This window comes from Salvelinus namaycush, chromosome 2 (genome assembly GCF_016432855.1).
Source record: "Salvelinus namaycush isolate Seneca chromosome 2, SaNama_1.0, whole genome shotgun sequence".
Taxonomy (NCBI): domain Eukaryota; kingdom Metazoa; phylum Chordata; class Actinopteri; order Salmoniformes; family Salmonidae; genus Salvelinus; species Salvelinus namaycush.
The window spans coordinates 11064472-11082443 of NC_052308.1; the positions used below are offsets into that span (position 1 = coordinate 11064472).

At 44.5% G+C, this 17972-nt stretch overlaps 1 protein-coding gene across 1 annotated transcript in view; it reads left to right on the forward strand.

The window, feature by feature from the left end:
• The window catches only part of LOC120020369 (voltage-dependent calcium channel subunit alpha-2/delta-2-like), a 298389-nt gene that overhangs the window by 277647 nt on the left and 2770 nt on the right, over window positions 1-17972 (forward strand). Inside the window, exons 22-35 of the mRNA XM_038963972.1 lie at window positions 335-411; window positions 3583-3667; window positions 4690-4787; window positions 4987-5077; window positions 5164-5226; window positions 5478-5581; window positions 6213-6311; window positions 7082-7185; window positions 7280-7327; window positions 10690-10761; window positions 10856-11008; window positions 11606-11658; window positions 12775-12830; window positions 12953-13076. Coding sequence (XP_038819900.1) covers window positions 335-411; window positions 3583-3667; window positions 4690-4787; window positions 4987-5077; window positions 5164-5226; window positions 5478-5581; window positions 6213-6311; window positions 7082-7185; window positions 7280-7327; window positions 10690-10761; window positions 10856-11008; window positions 11606-11658; window positions 12775-12830; window positions 12953-13076 — 1227 coding nt within the window. The remainder of the gene's footprint in view (window positions 1-334; window positions 412-3582; window positions 3668-4689; window positions 4788-4986; window positions 5078-5163; window positions 5227-5477; window positions 5582-6212; window positions 6312-7081; window positions 7186-7279; window positions 7328-10689; window positions 10762-10855; window positions 11009-11605; window positions 11659-12774; window positions 12831-12952; window positions 13077-17972) is intronic.

The following is a 17972-nucleotide window of genomic DNA, read 5'->3' on the forward strand; positions in this document are numbered from 1 at the left end:
CCTAGCAACACTGAAAATTACAGTTGATCATATTCAATAGTCCTAGAAATGCCTGATGAGGATTTTTACTGCATCTCTGTTGGCTGGGAGCCAGCTGTTTGGTTTCTGAGCAATGTCCCTCTCTTCAACTCTATAAGCACGTCAATTAAGCTTGAACATTTGAACCTATTTTGTTGTGTGAGTGCAGGTTGTTCACACCTCCCAATTAGGGAATGATGTCATGTTTGTTTTCAGTATCTGTGTGTATTTGTGTGTGTTTGAGTGTGTGTGTGTATTTATTAGGGCAGATATAATGTGATTCTGATGTGGTTGTGTGTCTGCCTCACCACTCCAGTCTAGGGCTGGTACTGCCCACATACAGTGAGAACCACATCAAGGCTAACCTGAGTGACCAGATCCTGCAGGTGCAGTGTAAGTACCAGGAGACACCCAACACCAGCCCACTCTCTCTCTCTCTTTTCTCTCTCTCTCCCAAATATGACCTTACGCCCCCCTCACTAAGTCAAGGGGGACCCCCCTGGGACCTCCCTGGGTCTCCGGCGAACACCATCGTAGGGACGATCAGAGTGGAGCACTCTATACCACCCCTCTCCTCTCCTCCTCTCTCCTTGCACCTCTCTCCTTCCCTGTGACAGTGACAAGGATATACTGGGAGTGAAACTTTTTCTTATACAGCCTCCTTTATCTACAGCCCCCTCTATCTACCCTCTTGTCTTCATACTGTGCTGTTAACTATGGTGATTTTTTTTTCTTCACAACTGTTGAAGAAAAAACCTGAACTAGCAGAAAGGTGAAAGCTGTGGTTTTACTGTGTTACTAAGGTGAAAATAATGGTGATCTTGTGCTATTTATTTTCTTTGCCAAATGCTCTCGCCTCTTCTCCACCAACAAGCAATGATTCTGAAGCGTATGTGTTCATAAACATGTTTTTTTTTTTATGTTTCCAAACCCGTGAAAACAGGCATGCTTTTCACTCTTTTCTGTTTAGTTTTTGTTATGATTTGTATTGAGTTGTCTTCCTGTTGAGTTCCTAGATATGGGATTATTTTCTGTTGGACTGTACCTTGTTTCTGTTTTGTATTCAGCTTTGGAATCATTCAGTAGATAAACTCCCATGGCCCATGATGAGGGTCTGTCCTTCCTTCCTCTGTGGGAGTTTGGGTTTAGTGGGTCTGAATGGGGACACCTGTTATCTCTCTCATGCTTTCTTTCTCCAGACCCTGTTGCTCCACTTTTTTCCTGGTTCTTTCTGTTATGTCTATTTGGGGTTTTCATGGTTAACTTTCACAGTGCCGGTTTTGTCCTTTACCGTTTCTTATTTCTTTCAGTTTCACGACATTCTGATTTTCTATTTTTCTCATTCTGTTCCGTTTCTTGTTTGCTCTTGCAAAAAAGGTGTTTGTTCTTCATTTCTTTTCTTTCTCGTCTGTTTGACTTAATTGGTTTCTTTCTTTTGAGAAAGCAATATTTTTATTCAAATAATAATTGAATAAAATATTGTCTGTGACCCCCCTCCCCCTACCCCAAACCTTTCTTTTCTTGCTCACTACCTCTCTGATGGATCCACACAGTGCAATACACCAAGGGCAAGTATACTCCATATTGGTCCACGTTCCCTACCCTTACGTTCTTAACCTCCTCCCACCCTCGCTGACCCCACCCTCACCTGTCCCAGCCTGCTTGCCTCTGTTCCTGCCCATCTTGCCTTCAAGACCCTCCTCTTCCTCCTCCTCCTCCTCACTCTCCACCCACCCAAACACCCACCCACTCACCCACACTCCTGCTGCAGCTCAGACCCCATATCTCTCAAGATGGCTCCTCCAGTCTCCAACCTCACCCCCACGTCTCTGGTGCTTCAGTCACACTCACAACACCTCCAAACACCCAAAGAAGACAGATATTATCCACGTTCTCTGTTAAAACCTCTGTATTTTGTCCTCTCTACACCTCCCCTCTGTGGATAGCTCTCTAAACTGGTTGTCTCACTTTACTATCCATCTCTCTCTTTCCTTCTGTCTCTTCTCTCCATCTCTCTGTGTCCCTTTCTCTCACTATTTCTCTACCATCTCTTTATTCCTCCCTCTCTCTATCTATCCGCTGTCTTGCGATGTCATTGTAACTGAAAGGATGTCTTAACTCTCACACCAGTGTACAGGAGTTGAGGGAGCCGCCATCGGTTCCAAAAGAACGTCCTCCATATTAACTGTCCTCACACTAGAGCAGGCAAAGCTCTACCTGTAATGATGAAGCATTGTTTGTCATTATAATGTAGTTAAACAAACTGAAGTTAACCCCATTGTTTTATTAGTATAACTGAGGCTGGTCCCATTTGAGTTCATTGGTCCACATGATAGTGCATCTGAATGTCACCACAGTTTATCAACTATTTACAACATATTATGAATATTAATAGTTAGACTATTAATATGTTAGCTTGACTAAGTCCACCAGCATTGTAGCCAAGCTGTTTAAGCCCAGGTGATTAAATCCCCATGTTAGCATAACTAAGGTTATTAGCATGTTAGCTTTAATGAAGTTGACCCCTGAACAACAGACTGTGTTGGTTAGCTTAACCTATATTGTCCCTATCCGTGTCAGCTAGTGCTGCTGGCGGATCTCTTTAGGGCCACACTGTGGGTCACCCTGGTCCTCTCATGTTGTTGGGTACGTGGCAGAGCGCCCCGTGGCGCCTGCCTCGTGTGTCGTCCCTCTGTAACCCCTGTCTCCATCAGCTTGTCTCCCTCCTCCCCCATCAGTCCTCAGACTGCTGGGGGAACGGCCCTTTACCTCCTCAAAAAAACAAAAAAACATGACCCGGATGTGCACGGCATTGTGGGTGCAACACTACCTGGGCACTGCAGTCAATTTATCCGTTTTCAAATATTTATATGTATCATCTACGTGTCATCTACTTTCTCTACTTTTTTAGAGATGATCTAAAATGTAAAAGATGTCTGATAAAAGCAGATATATTACAGTGTTTAATGAGGTTAAGAGACTCATAGATACAAACTAACGTTTATATCTGAATGAAAATGAATAAGGTTAGTTTACTAGAGGTAAAGCAAGTTGCCCCTTGATATGCCCTTCACAATGCAATGCATTTCCCCCTGATTGTGTGTCTCTTGGTGCCGTGTCCCCTGCCAGTCTGAGGGATGACCACTTCCATTGGGACCCCTGCGCCACCCACCTCCCCCTGCAATAGTTGGCCATGTTGATGCCTGCCTGTGAAATGCACTCATTATGGGTTGATCTGTCTGAGAACTCACTTCCCCTCATGATGTGTGATGGAAGTTAGTTCTCCGACATAAAAAAAAGAACAATTAACTTGAAATCAAAATGGTTGGATTCATATGGTTATGATTTTTCAATGGTAATGAACTAAAGTGGAAAATGAGAAAGAAGTGAGTGCTGGGCAGAGTCAGGTTGCATTTGAGGCACCATATTGGCTAACGCTGGTGTATCCCCCATGATTCCTCTTCGGTGTTGCTATGGTAACTCCCTTCCGTGTTCCCTGCACCCCTGAAGAACAGCCGCTGTGTACCCAGAACCTCCCACTGCTCTGCTCATGGCTCTTCCCAGATAATCTTCCCCTTTCTGTTGCAGATTTTGAATCTCTGCTGCCAAACAGTTTTGAGTCTGAAGGACATGTATTCATAGCTCCCAGGTAGCCCTGTGTGAATGCTTGCTGTCTTCCCATTTGTTTTGATGGTCCTCACTGTAGTGTCTCCACCACCTTCAGCCCACAACATTACTCAGTGGTTCACTTCCACCACCTTCCTTCAACCCCCACACTTTAACGTCACACCAAGAAATCTCCTCAGCCACTGGTCATTTGTTATTGTCACTCACACCTCGCATTTCTTTTCTTGTGGTGTTCAAGACTGTGCCTTTGATTATTTTGTTGTAGTGTCATTGCTGTTGGTTTTCTCATATCATGGTTTGACTTTGTGCGTTCTTTGTTGACAAAGTTAGGAGTGTGACGACACTTGTGTTTTTGTTTTTTACCGTTTCTGACAACAGAATTTATATAGTCTACTTTTTTGGAATTTCAGTGCATTCAATCCTTCTCGCCTCCTGCCCCAAAGTAACCCCTCCCATCCCAAAACGTACCCTCCCTGCCCCCAGAACTGTTCCTGTGCTACCTCACATCCTTTGCATGTCGCCAGTTGGTGCTGCATGGTTTTGTGTGTATGCATATTCCAAGGTGTGTTTGTGACTGCAGTATGAAGACAGTATGTAATCTTGAGAATACCTACTTGATGTAAATAAAGATGTACAGTATAATGTGTATAAAAGGTGAATGAAATCCCCCTTTGCATGTTTTCTTTTTGTCATGATCAGACCTTCATTCTGTAAAGCTCCCAGCTCCATGCTGAAAGACTGACAAGTACACTCACTCTGTCTGCTGCCAGTGTGTTGCGTTCACCAGCCCTTCACTCCATATTTCACTCTTGACAGTCTGTCTCGTAGGCATGTTTGAATATCCTGACAGCCGCAGGACATGCATGCGTATGAGTTTCTATGGGTTTGTGTGCTGTGAGAGTGTTTGGGAATGTGCATCTGGGTATTGTAAATAAGAGCTCTCCATATACCTGCTCAGAGAATATGAGAAGCCAGACACACGTTGTGTGTTTGTTCTCAACTGTTCTTGGGTCAAAAAAAAATGCTGCCGCTGACTGTCCTCAGGGAATACTGCAACGAGCTAGAGCTCTCCAACAACAACACTGAGTTCCTGCTCAACTTCATCGCTCTCATGGAGAAGGTGACACCTGACTCCAAACAATGTGAGTCCCTCCGTCTCTCCAGTTCCCTCTTCTTACAGTAACCTCGCCACTTGTAGGAATGTAATGGCATGATCAGAATTCTCATTGTTTACATTTGACCGCTATACACAGTATTTAAATGTACAGTCACAATCAACAATTTGCTGTCAATCACAATGCCTCCTAAAGCATGTCCCCTTCTCACTGTGGTCTAACCCAGGTGACAACCTGCTCCTTCATAACCTCATCCTGGACACTGGCATCATCAGACAGCTGGTGGAGAAGGTGTGGAAGACCAAAGACCTCAACACGTGAGTAGAGGACTGCATGTGTACTATGTGTTATATCCGGAGTCTGGGTACTTCCTGTATTCTCACGCTCCTGTTCTGTGTTGCAGATATGGCTTTCTGGCGGTGTTTGCTGCAACAGATGGAGGGATTACAAGAGTGTTTCCCAACAAGTGAGTCCAGTCTTAATCTACCACCCAACCTTTCTTCAAATTGATGCATTAGAGTACATTGGATGTGCATGTAAAGCCTCCCAAACATTGGACCAAAGTCAAGTGCAAAGTCAAGTGCATAAACATATCTAAATTACTTTTCGTGCTTGTAAACATATAAAGGACCAAGGTATCTGCCAGTATACCTTTACAGTTTATTAGTTTCTGTCCCTGGCTCTGTCCGTGAGTTTTAATGTTGTGCTGATCCTCAGGGCTGCTGAGACCTGGGAAGAGGACCCTGAGCCTTTTAATGCCAGCTATTACCGCCGCAGTCTGGACAACAAGGGCTACATCTTCAGAGCGCCTTATCGCACCGGTGAGTCATCATCTGTCTCACCTCCACCCAGACACAACTGTACTACTAAAGTCTTTATGGGATCTGTTCTGTTGATTTATTTGTTATTGACTCCCTCCCTCTGTCCTCCCTCCCTCCCTCCCTCCCTCCCTCCCTCCCTCCTTCATCCTCCATCCCTCCTCCATCCTTCCTTCCTTCCTTCCTTCCCTCCCTCCCTCCCTCCCTCCCTCCCTCCCTCCCTCCCTCCCTCCCTCCTTCATCCTCCATCCCTCCTCCATCCTTCCCCCTTCCTTCCCCAACCCTCCTCCCTCCCTCCTCCATCCCTCCTCCATCCTTACTCCCTCCTCCATCCCTCCTCCCGCCTTTCTGCATCTCTCCTCCATCCCTTCCTGCCTCCCCCTCCCTCCCTCCCTCCCTCCCTCCCTCCCTCCCTCCCTCCCTCCCTCCCTCCCCCTTCCTTCCCCAACCCTCCTCCCTCCCTCCTCCATCCCTCCTCCCTACCTCCTCCCTCCCTCCTCCATCCTTCCTCCCTCCTCCATCCCTCCTCCCTCCTTCCTCCATCTCTCCTCCATCCCTTCCTGCCTCCCCCTTCCTTCCTCCCTCCCTCCCTCCCTCCATCCCTCCTTCTCATTCTTCTCCTTCTCCCATGAAGTGAATGATGAGCTGCTGAACCCAGAGAACGACACCATAGGAATCCTGGTCAGCACTGCAGTGGAGATCACAGTGGGAGGGAAAACCATCAAACCTGTAGGTGAGCCATGCCGCACCGCACCGGGGATCTGGGACTCTGGGAGGGAAGGGTTCATTAGCATTGTTGGAGGTGTAGCACATGGAAATGTGTAAAACTTACTCCTCAGCCTGAAGTGTCCCCACTTGCACCACTGCATAGCTAACTTTTCGCGTGGCACCAACTGGTAAAACATTTCAGGAGGGTGATCACGTGTGCTGGCAAGGCAGAGGTCCTGAGTTCGTGCCAGATATTAGCCAAATCGGGAGGAAGTGGTACTTGCTAAGCAAGCAGTGTGACGTCCTTTACAGAGGCATGATGAGTAGTATGGTTAGTTACTCTACTGGGGGCTAGTATGGACTAGTATGATGTGTTAATCCACTGCAGGATTTAGGATCTTAATTTGATCACTCTGTTGTCGCAGAGAACTTTCTTGCACAGCAGGAAATGTAAATTGTAGTGTATTCGAGGTGTAAAAGGCTTGTAAAGTCCACTTTAAATTTTCAGACTAACGAAAAATATATCAACACCTACAAAAATGTCCATTAATTATAATCCACATACTAATTCACATTTCCTGTTGCTGCAGGATTATTATCATGTCTAAATAAGAGAGTACATCTGAAGTAGGAATTTGGAGGGAAATATATTTCTTACGATAGGAGGAAAATATCTGTCTCTCTTTCTCTTTCTCGCTCTGTCTTCTCTCTCTCTCTCTCTCTCTCTCCCCCCCCCCCCCCCTTCTCTCTCATTTCTTTGGGTATATCTCAATGTCTCTCCCTGTGTATGACTAGTGGTTGGAGTAAAGCTGGATCTTGAGGCCTGGGTGGACAAATTCAAGATCCTGGCTAGCAACCAAACAAGTCCAACAAGTGACAACCGCCAAGTCCAACAAACGGTAACAAACATAAGGACAACCAGGAATTAAACCCACACACAAACATATGAAATGTGTTTTTTGCTTATCGTTGATGATTATTTGTTTTTGATAGTGTGGACCAACCAGTGGCTGTGAGATGGACTGTGAAGCCAACAGCGAAGTAAGATAAAGAATAATCAGTGGTGTAGTGGAGGATATACGCAGGTATATGCCGAATACCCACTTATTTTTCAGTGGGCATTGCGTATACTCACTTCTTAATCCCCAGGATGCTTATCAAAGTAGTGTAGTGTAGGTATACGCCGTATCAATTAATAATGCTGTAGTTGATAAACTATTATTTCTTCACATTTTCAGTGCAGCAATGTGCACACGGCACTAGGCCTAGAACGGTGTGAATGTTCCAAAATGCAATTTGTGTGAAAACACCATTCTAAAATGCGCACCGCACATGCGATCGGTTTCATGGACAGAGATGGAAATATTCCTTAGAAATGTTGAGAGGGGAGATCTAAAGATGCAACAACTATCATGGGTTGCTAATATGACTAGGATAATGCCTTAAAATAATAGCCTCCAACATCCAGGTTTCAAACAATTAAGGAACAGTTAATAGATAGTGATGCCTATGATAGGCCTAGGTTATCAGGAATCGACGTATGACCCAGATGCAGACACGTCGAATTGACAATGGTTTAATGTTCCAACAGGGGCAGGCAAGAGACAGGTCAAGGCAGGCAGGGGTCAGTAAACCAGAGGTGGGGCAACGGTACCGGACGGCAGGCAGGCTCAGGCTCAGGGTAGGCAGAGGTCAAACAATCCAGAGGTGGGGCAACGGTACCGGACGGCAGGCAGGCTCTGGGTAGGCAGAGGTCAATAATCCATAGGTGGGGCAAAGGTACAGGTTGGCAGGCAGGCTCAGGGTCAGGGGCAGGCAGGCGGGCTCAGAGTCAGGACAGGCAAGGGTCAAAACCAGGAGGGAGAGAAAAAGAGAGACTGGGAAAAGCAGGAACTGAGAACAAAAACGCTGGTTGACTTGACAAACAAGACGAACTGGCAACAGGTATAGAGTTGAAGTCTCGAAGTTTACATATACCTTAGCCAAAAACATTTAAACTCCGTTTTTCACAACTCCTGATATTTAATCCTAGTAAAAATTCCCTGTCTTAGGTCAGTTAGGATCACCACTTCATTTTAAGAATGTAGTAGAATAATAGTAAATAGAATGATTTAATACACATTCCCAGTGGGTCAGAAGTTTACATACACTCAATTAGTATTTGGTAGCATTGTCTTTAAATTGTTTAACTTGGGTCAAACGTTTCGGGTAGCCTTCCACAAGCTTCCCACAATAAGTTGGGTGAATTTTGGCCCATTCCTCCTGACAGAGCTGGTGTAACTGAGCCAGATTTGTAGGCCTCCTTGCTCGCACACGCTTTTTCAGTTCTGCCCACAAATTTTCTATGGGATTGAGGTCAGGGCTTTGTGATGGCCACTCCAATACCTTGACTTTATTGTCCTTAAGCCATTTTGCCACAACTTTGGAAGTATGCTTGGGGTCATTGTCCATTTGGAAGACCCATTTGCGACCAAGCTTTAACTTCCTGACTGATGTCTTGAGATGTTGCTTCAATATATCCACATAATTTTCCTCCCTCATGATGCCATCTATTTTGTGAATTGCACCAATCCCTCCTGCAGCAAAGCACCCCACAACATGATGCTGCCACCCCCGTGCTTCACGGTTGGGATGGTTTTCTTCGGCTTGCAAGCCTCCCCCTTTTCCTCCAAACATAATGATGGTCATTATGGCCAAACAGTTCTATTTTTGTTTCATCAGACCAGAGGACATTTTTCCAAAAAGTATGATATTTGTGTCCATGTGCAGTTGCAAACCGTAGTCTAGCTTTTTTTATGGCGGTTTTGGAGCAGTGGCTTCTTCCTTGCTGAGCGGCCTTTCAGGTTATGTCGATATAGGACTTGTGTTTATAATCCTGATTACTATTGTTTGTACAGATGAAAGTGGTACCTTCAGGTGTTTGGAAATTGCTCCCAAGGATGAACCAGACTTGGGGAGGTCTACAATTATTTTTCTGAGGTCTTGGTTGATTTCTTTTGATTTTCCCATGATGTCAAGCAAAGAGGCACTGAGTTTGAAGGTAGGCCTTGAAGTACATCCACAGGTACACCTCCAATTGGCTCAAATTATGTAAATTAGCCAATAGGATGGTTCTTAAGCCATGACATCATCTTCTGGAATTTTCCAAGCTGTTTAAAGGCACAGTCAACTTAGTGTATGTAAACTTCTGACCCACTGGAATTGTGATACAGTGAATTATAAGTGAAATAATCTGTAAACAACCTCCCGGGTGGCGCAGTGGTCTAGGGCACTGCATCGCAGTGCTAGCTGCGCCACCAGAGTCTCTGGGTTCGCGCCCAGGCTGGGCTGGGTTCGCGCCCAGGCTCTGTCGCAGCCGGCCGCAACCGGGAGGTCCGTGGGGCGACGCACAATTGGCATAGCGTCGTCCGGGTTAGTGAGGGTTTGGCCGGTAGGGATATCCTTGTCTCAGTATGTAAAAATGTAATAAAATGTATGCACTCTACTGTAAGTCGCTCTGGATAAGAGCGTCTGCTAAATGACTAAAATGTTGGAAAAATGACTTGTGTCATGCACAAAGTAGATGTCCTAACCGACTTGCCAAAACTATATTTTGTTAACAAGACATTTTTGGAGTGGTTGAAAAAGTGTATGTGAACTTCCGACTTCAACTGTAAATACACAGGGGATAATGGGGAAGATGGGCGACACCTGGAGGGGGGTGGAGACAATCACAAGGACAGGTGAAACAGATCAAGGTTTGACAAACTGTCTTCTAGTGGATGGAAAGGCTTTCCAAAAAACCTTCTCAATTAAACGATAACTAGCCTATGTCTATTTGGCATAATTATATCATAATTATTTGCATCAATCCAGTGGCCATTTGTTTTACAAACTCCATCTCATATGCTACAGAAACACCACTAACCAAACAACAGTGCTAGGTGCCTGGCACTTGAATTTAAGGGTAACAACATTTTTCCTAGACCTCGAAATTGGTCTCATGGTTTAAGCATTGTTGTGGACTTAGAACATCAAATGTTCTTGTTCTTGTTTTTCTATTAAAAAAGTGTGACTTAATTGACTCAGTTGACAGCCTGATCTACAGTATCTGTTTCAATGGTAGGACTACTATTAGCCTGCTTGCACAGTACATTTTGGTTTGGCCTGACTGTGAAAGATCAATATGGGATTTTTCAATGTTTCTCATATAATTCTTTGCACAGGGTGGGTCGTTTGGGAATTTCTTTGCAAAATTTGAGTATACTCACTTCTCCAGGCATCACTACACCACTGTGAACAATGCTACTATCATGTTTTTAATGGTACTATATGCATGAAGCTAAGACATAGTTGAGAGTTAAACAGACTAACAGTTGGGGTCTCATGTCGTCATGGTTGTCCATCTGCGCCTGTCCACACAGGACCTTCTTTGTTACCTGGTGGATGACGGTGGTTTCCTGATCATGTCCAATCAGAAGGATTACTGGAACAAGGTGACATGTTCTGACAGTTACTACAAAGCTTTATTGAACCCAGTCTATCCTTGACTTAGGGGCATGTTGTATAATTCTTTCCTCTCTTCCACAGATTGGCATGTTCTTCAGTGAGGTGGACCCCTACCTGATGCATGCTCTCTACAACAACTCCTTTTACAACCGGAAGCAGTCCTTTGACTACCAGTCTGTGTGTGACCCCGTGCCAAGCAGCAACACCGGGGCTGCACCAAGAGGAGTCTTTGTGGTAAGGACTTCACATATTCAACAATGAAAGACACGGCTATCGGGCCTCCCGAGTGGCGCAGCGGTCTAAGGCACTGCATCTAAGGCACTGCACCGGGTTTGATCCCGGGCTGTATCACAACCGGCCTTAATCAGGAGTCCCCTAGGGCGGCGCACAATTGGCCCAGCGTCGTCCAGGTTAGGGGAGGGTTCGGCCAGGGGGGCTTTACTTGGTTCATTGCGCTCTAGTGACTCCTTGTGGTGGGCCGGGCGCCTGCAGGCTGACTGCGTTCATCAGTCGAACAGTGTTTCCTCCGACACATTGGTGCAGCTGGCTTCCGGGTTAAGCGGGTGGGTGTTAAGAAGCTTGGTTTGGCAGGTCATGTTTCGGAGGATGCATGACTCGACCTTCGCCTCCCGAGCCTGTTGGGGAGTTGCAGCGATGAGACAAGAACAAAATTGGGGAGAAAAGGGGGGTAAAATACAAAAAAATACAAAATAAATAAGACACGGCTATCACCCTTCTGTAATAATGAATGCTTGATAGCTAGCTAATTTAAAATGGAGAACAGGCAATGTCCTTGTGTTTATGTGTCCCCTTCTTTCTCTGTCCCATCAGCCCACCATTGCAGACTTTGTGAACCTGGCCTGGTGGTCATCAGCAGCTGCCTGGTAAGACCAGAGAATACAAGAATACTGTTGCCTGAAACACACACTACTTAAACAGAGCCACATATTTGCACTACCAACATCCTTTAACCTCTCTGGGATATGTGGGACGGTAGCGTCCCACCTGGCCAACATCCAGTGAGAATGCAGAGCGCCAAATTCAAATAAATTACTATAAAAATTAAACTTTCATGAAATCACACATTCAATATACCAAATTAAAGCTATGCTTTACGGCGAAAAGCAAACAATGCTATTATCTGAGGATAGCACCCCAGCTAACAATCACAGACCATCATATTTCAACCATCCCGGCGCGACACAAAACGCAGAAATAAAGATATAATTCATGCCTTACCTTTGACGAGCTTCTTCTGTTGGCACTCCAATATGTCCCATAAACATCACAAATGGTCCTTTTGTTCGATTAATTCCGTCGATATATATCCAAAATGTCCATTTATTTGGCGCGTTTGATCCAGAAAAACACCGGTTCCAACTTGCACAACGTGACTACAAAATATCTCAAAAGTTACCTGTAAGCTTTGTCCAAACATTTCTAACTACTTTTGTAATACAACTTTAGGTATTTTTTAACGTAAATAATCAATAAAATTGAAGACGGGATGATCTGTGTTCAATACCGGAGGAAAACAATGTGTAGCATGCTTTCTGGTCACGCGCCTCTAACAAACAGTACACTTCACTGGAGCCTCATTCTCAACATGGCTACTTCTTCAATTCTCAAAGGAAAAACCTCAACCAATTTCTAAAGACTGTTGACATCCAGTGGAAGCGATAGGAACTGCAGGAAGGTCCCTTAGAAATCTGGATTCCCAATGAAAACCCATTGAAAAGAGAGTGACCTCAAAAAACAAAAAATCTGAATGGTTTGTCCTCGGGGTTTTGCCTGCCAAATAAGTTCTGTTATAGTCACAGACATGATTCAGACAGTTTTAGAAACTTCAGAGTGTTTTCTATCCAATACTAATAATAATATGCATATATTAGCCTCTGGGACTGAGTAGGAGGCAGTTTACTCTGGGCACGCTTTTCATCCAAACGTGAAAATGCTGCTCCCTATCCTAGAGAAGTTAAACAATCTCCCTTTCCACCCAGGTCCCTATTTCAGCAGCTGCTCTATGGAATGGCCTACCACAGTTGGTTTGTCACAGGTGAGTACAAAGTCGAGATATTGTGGTTTCTGTTTTTTTATGAAGGACAGTGATTGCAACACTGTGCTAGTTATTATCTGTGTCCACATCAATATGTATTTGTCTATGTCTGTGTGTTGTAGATGAGGTAGAAGCAGAGGGGATGGACTCCAGAGAGACCAGCTGTGTGACGATACAGACTCAGTTCTACTTCACTAACATCAACAGCTCCTATGACATCCTGCAAGACTGTGGCAACTGCTCCAGGTAGCTTTTACTCTCCACGTACAACTCATACAAACATACACCAACATACAGTGCAGAAAGTATTCAGACCCATTGACTTTTTACACATTTTGTTACGTTACAGCATTATTCTAAAATAGATTAAATTACTTTTTTTCCTCGTCAATCTCCACACAATACCCCATAATGACAAAGCAAAAACAGGATTTTATAAATGTTTGCAAATTTATAAAAAATTAAAAGATATGAAATAACACATTTACATAAGTAATCAGACTGTTTACTCGGTACTCTGTTGAAGCACCTTTGGCAGCAATTACAGCCTCAAGTCTTCTTGGTATGACGTTACAAGCTTGGCACACCTGTATTTGGGGAGTTTCTCCCATTCTCTCTGCAGTTCCTCTCACTCTGTCAGGTTGGATGGGGAGCGTTGCTGCAAAGCTATTTTCCCGGTCTCTCCAGAGATGTTCGATCAGGTTCACTCCTGCGTATGTGAATTGATTGCCCACCCATCTATCTTCAGAGTTCGTACTGTTAGGTGACCTAAACTGGGACATGCTTAACACCCCGGCCGTCCTACAATCTAAGCTAGATGCCCTCAATCTCACACAAATGATCAATGAACCTACCAGGTACAACCCCAAATCTGTAAACACGGGCACCCTCATAGATATCATCCTAACCAACCTGCCCTCTTAATACACCTCTGCTGTCTTCAACCAGGATCTCAGCGATCACTGCCTCATTGCCTGCGTCCGTAATGGGTCTGCGGTCAAACGACCACCCCTTCATCACTGACAAACGCTCCCTAAAACACTTCAGCGAGCAGGCCTTTCTAATCGACCTGGTCCGGGTATCCTGGAAGGATATTGACCTCATTCCGTCAGTAGAGGATGCCTGGTTATTCTTTAAAAGTGCTTTCCTCACCATCTTAAATAAGCATGCCCCGTTAAAAAAATGTTAAACCAGGAACAGATATAGCCCTTGGTTCACTCCAGATCTGACTGCCCTTGACCAGCACAAAAACATCCTGTGGCGTACTGCATTAGCATCGAATATCCCCCACGATTTGCAACTTTTCAGGGAAGTTAGGAACCAATATACACAGGCAGTTAGGAAAGCAAAGGCTAGTTTTTTCAAGCAGAAATTTGCATCCTGTAGCACAAACGCCAAAAGTTCTGGGATACTGTAAAGTCCATGGAGAATAAGAGCACCTCCTCCCAGCTGCCCACTGCACTGAGGCTAGGAAACACTGTCACCACTGATAAATCCATGATAATTGAGAATTTCAATAAGCATTTTTCTACGGCTGGCCATGCTTTCCACCTGGCTACCCCTACCCCGGTCAAGAGCCCTGCACCCCCCACAGCAACTTGCCCAAGCCTCCCCCATTTCTGCTTCACCCAAAACCAGATAGCTGATGTTCTAAAATAGTTGCAAAATCTGGACCCCTACAAATCAACTGGGCTAGACAATCTGGACCCTCTCTAAAATTATCCGCCGCAATTGTTGCAACCCCTATTACTAGCCTGTTCAACCTCTCTTTTGTATCGTCTGAGATACCCAAAGATTGGAAAGCTGCCGCGGTCATCCCCCTCTTCAAAGGGGGAAACACTCTAGACTCAAACTGTTACAGACCTATATCTATCCTACCCTGCCTTTCTAAGGTCTTCGAAAGCCAAGTAAACAAACAGATCACCGACCATTTCGAATCCCACCATACCTTCTCCGCTATGCAATCTGGTTTCAGAGCTGGTCATGGGTGTACCTCAGCCACGCTCAAGGTCCTAAACGATATCATAACCGCCATCAATAAAAGACAATACTGCAGCCGTATTCATCAACCTGGCCAAGGCTTTCGACTCTGTCAATCACCACATTCTTATCGGCAGACTCAACAGCCTTGGTTTCTCAAATGACTGCCTCACCTGGTTCACCAACTACTTCTTAGACAGAGTTTTCTTTGTGTCAAATCAGAAGGCCTGCTGTACGGACCTCTGGCAGTCTCTATGGGGGTGCCACAGTGTTCAATTCTCGGGCTGACTCTTTTCTCTGTATACATCAATGATGTCGCTCTTGCTGCTGGTGATTCTCTGACCCACCTCTTCGCAGACGACACCATTCTGTATACTTCTGGCCCTTCTTTGGACACTGTGTTAATTAACAACCCTCCAGACGAGCTTCAATGCCATACAACTCTCCTTCCGTGGCCTCCAACTGCTCTTAAATGCAAGCTAAACTAAATGCATGCTCTTCAACCGATCGCTGCCCACACCTGTCCGCCCGTCCAGCATCACTACTCTGGACGGTTCTGACTTAGAATATGTGGGCAATTACAAATACCTAGGTGTCTAGTTAGACTGTAAACTTTCCTTCCAGACTCACATTAATCATCTCCAATCCAAAATTAAATCTAGAATCGGCTTTCTATTTCGCAACCAAGCATCCTTCACTCATGCTGCCGAACATAACCTCGTAAAACTGACTATCCTGCCGATCCTTGACTTCGGCGATGTCATTTATAAAATAGCCTCCAACCCTCTACTCAGCAAATTGGATGCAGTCTATCACAGTGCCATCCATTTTGTCACCAAAGCCCCATATACTACCCACCACTGTGACCTGTATGCTCTCGTTGGCTGGCCCTCACTTCATATTCATCGTCAAACCCAATGGCTCCAGGTCATCTTTAAGTCTTTGCTAGGTAAAACCCGCCTTATCTCAGCTCACTGGTCACCATAGCAGCACCCCCACCGTAGCACGCGCTCCAGCAGGTATATTTCACTGGTCACCCCCAAAGCCTATTCCTCCTTTAGCCGCCTTTCCTTCCAGTTCTCTGCTGCCAATGCCTGGAACGAATTGCAAAAATCACTGAAGCTGGAGCCTCATATCTCCCTCAATAACTTTAAGCATCAGCTGTCAGAGCAGCTCACAGATCACTGCACCTGTACATAGCCCATCTGTAAATAGCCCATCCAACTACCTCATCCCCATATATATATTTTTTATTGCTCCTTTGCACCCCAGTATCTCTACTTGCACATTCATCTTTCACTCCAGTGTTTATTTGCTAAATTGTAATTACTTCACCACTACGGCCTATTTATTGCCTTAACTCCCTAATCTTACCTCATTTGCACACACTGTATATCTATTTTTTCTATTGTGTTATTGACTGTACGTTTGTTCATTCCATGTGTAACTCTGTGTTGTTGTTTGTGTTTTGCACTCCTTTGCTTTATCTTGGCCAGGTTGCAGTTGTAAATGAGAACTTGTTCTCAACTGGCCTACCTGGTTAAATAAAGTTGAAATAAAATAAAAAGTAAAAAAGTTGTCTTGGCTGTGTGCTTAGGGTCATTGTCCTGTTGGAAGCTGAACCTTCGCCCCAGTCTTAGGTCCTGAGCGCTCTGGAGCAGGTTTTCATCAAACCTGCTCTGTACTTTGCTCCATTCATCTTTTCCTCGATCCTGACTAGTCACCCAGTCCCTGCTGCTGAAAAACATCCTCACAGCATGATGTTTCCACCCCCATGGTTTTACCGTAGGGATGGTGCCAGGTTTCCTCCAAGCGTGTGTGGTGGTTAATTTCTTTACTATCAAATGAGGAGAGACAAACTTATCACACAAGTCAGAGTTATACTTAAACTAAATCTTTATTCACTTATTAATAAGGGAGCAGGTTAACTTCTTATGGGCAGGTGGGACGGTAGCATCCCACCTGGCCAACATCCGGTGAAATTGCAGAGCGCGAAATTCAAACTACAGTATTATAAATATTTAACGTTCATAAAATCACAAGTGTATTACCTCAAAATAAAGCATAACTTCTTGGTAATCCAGCCACGGTGTCGGATTTCAAAAAGGCTTTACGGCGAAAGCAAACCATGCGATTATCTGAGGACAGCGCCCCGCATACAAACACATGGAAAACATATTTCAACCAGGCAGGTGCGACACGAAAGTCAGAAATAGCGATATAAAAAATGCCTTACCTTTGATGATCTTCTTCTGTTGGCACTCCAAAAGGTCCCAGTTACATCACAAATGGTCATTTTGTTCAATAATGTCCTTCTTTATATCCATAAAAACTCAGTTTAGCTGGTGTGCTTCAGTCAACAATCCACTCAGTTTCCCTCCATCAAAATGCATACAAAATGAATCCCAAACGTTACTAATAAACTTTTCCAAACAAGTCAATCAACGTTTATAATTAAACCTTAGGTACCCTAATACGCAAATAAATGATCAAATTTAAGACAGAGAATCGTTATTGTCTTTACCGGAGACCACACGCTTGGAAACACTACAGCCAAAATGGGAGCCACCTAGAAAACTACAATTTCTGGCTCATTTTTCTGAAACTCTTTCTAAAGACTGTTGCCATCTAGTGGAAGCCCTAGGAACTGCAATCTGGGAGGACTTGGCCTTAATTAAAGTGATAGCCATTGAAAATAGAGGTAGGCTGAATTTTTTTTGGGGGGGGGGTGGTTTGTCCTCAGGGTTTTGCTTGCCATATCAGTTCTATTATACTCACAGACATAATTTTAACAGTTTGATGAGACCAGGTGAGAAACGAACACAGGTGAAATCAATGAACAAAAATGAAAGACAGGGCTACGTTTTAGAACACAAAGAAACAGGGCTATGTTCAAGAACACAAAGGAAAAGAACACAAGGTTGACTAAGAAAAGAAAAGCAGAACCTTACAATGCTATGGAATGCGGTCTCTTTAGGTTTATCACCCAAAGACATCATAAATCTTCTGTCAGTGTAAATCTCTCAGAGGCCCATCCTCAGTAGAACACACACAGATGAGTGTTCTAACAACCCCTTATTATGTTGCATAAAACAACCATTTGATGCAATAACAGTATTATAACATAATCTTGTCATTTCTCTCACACGTGACGTTTGGCAT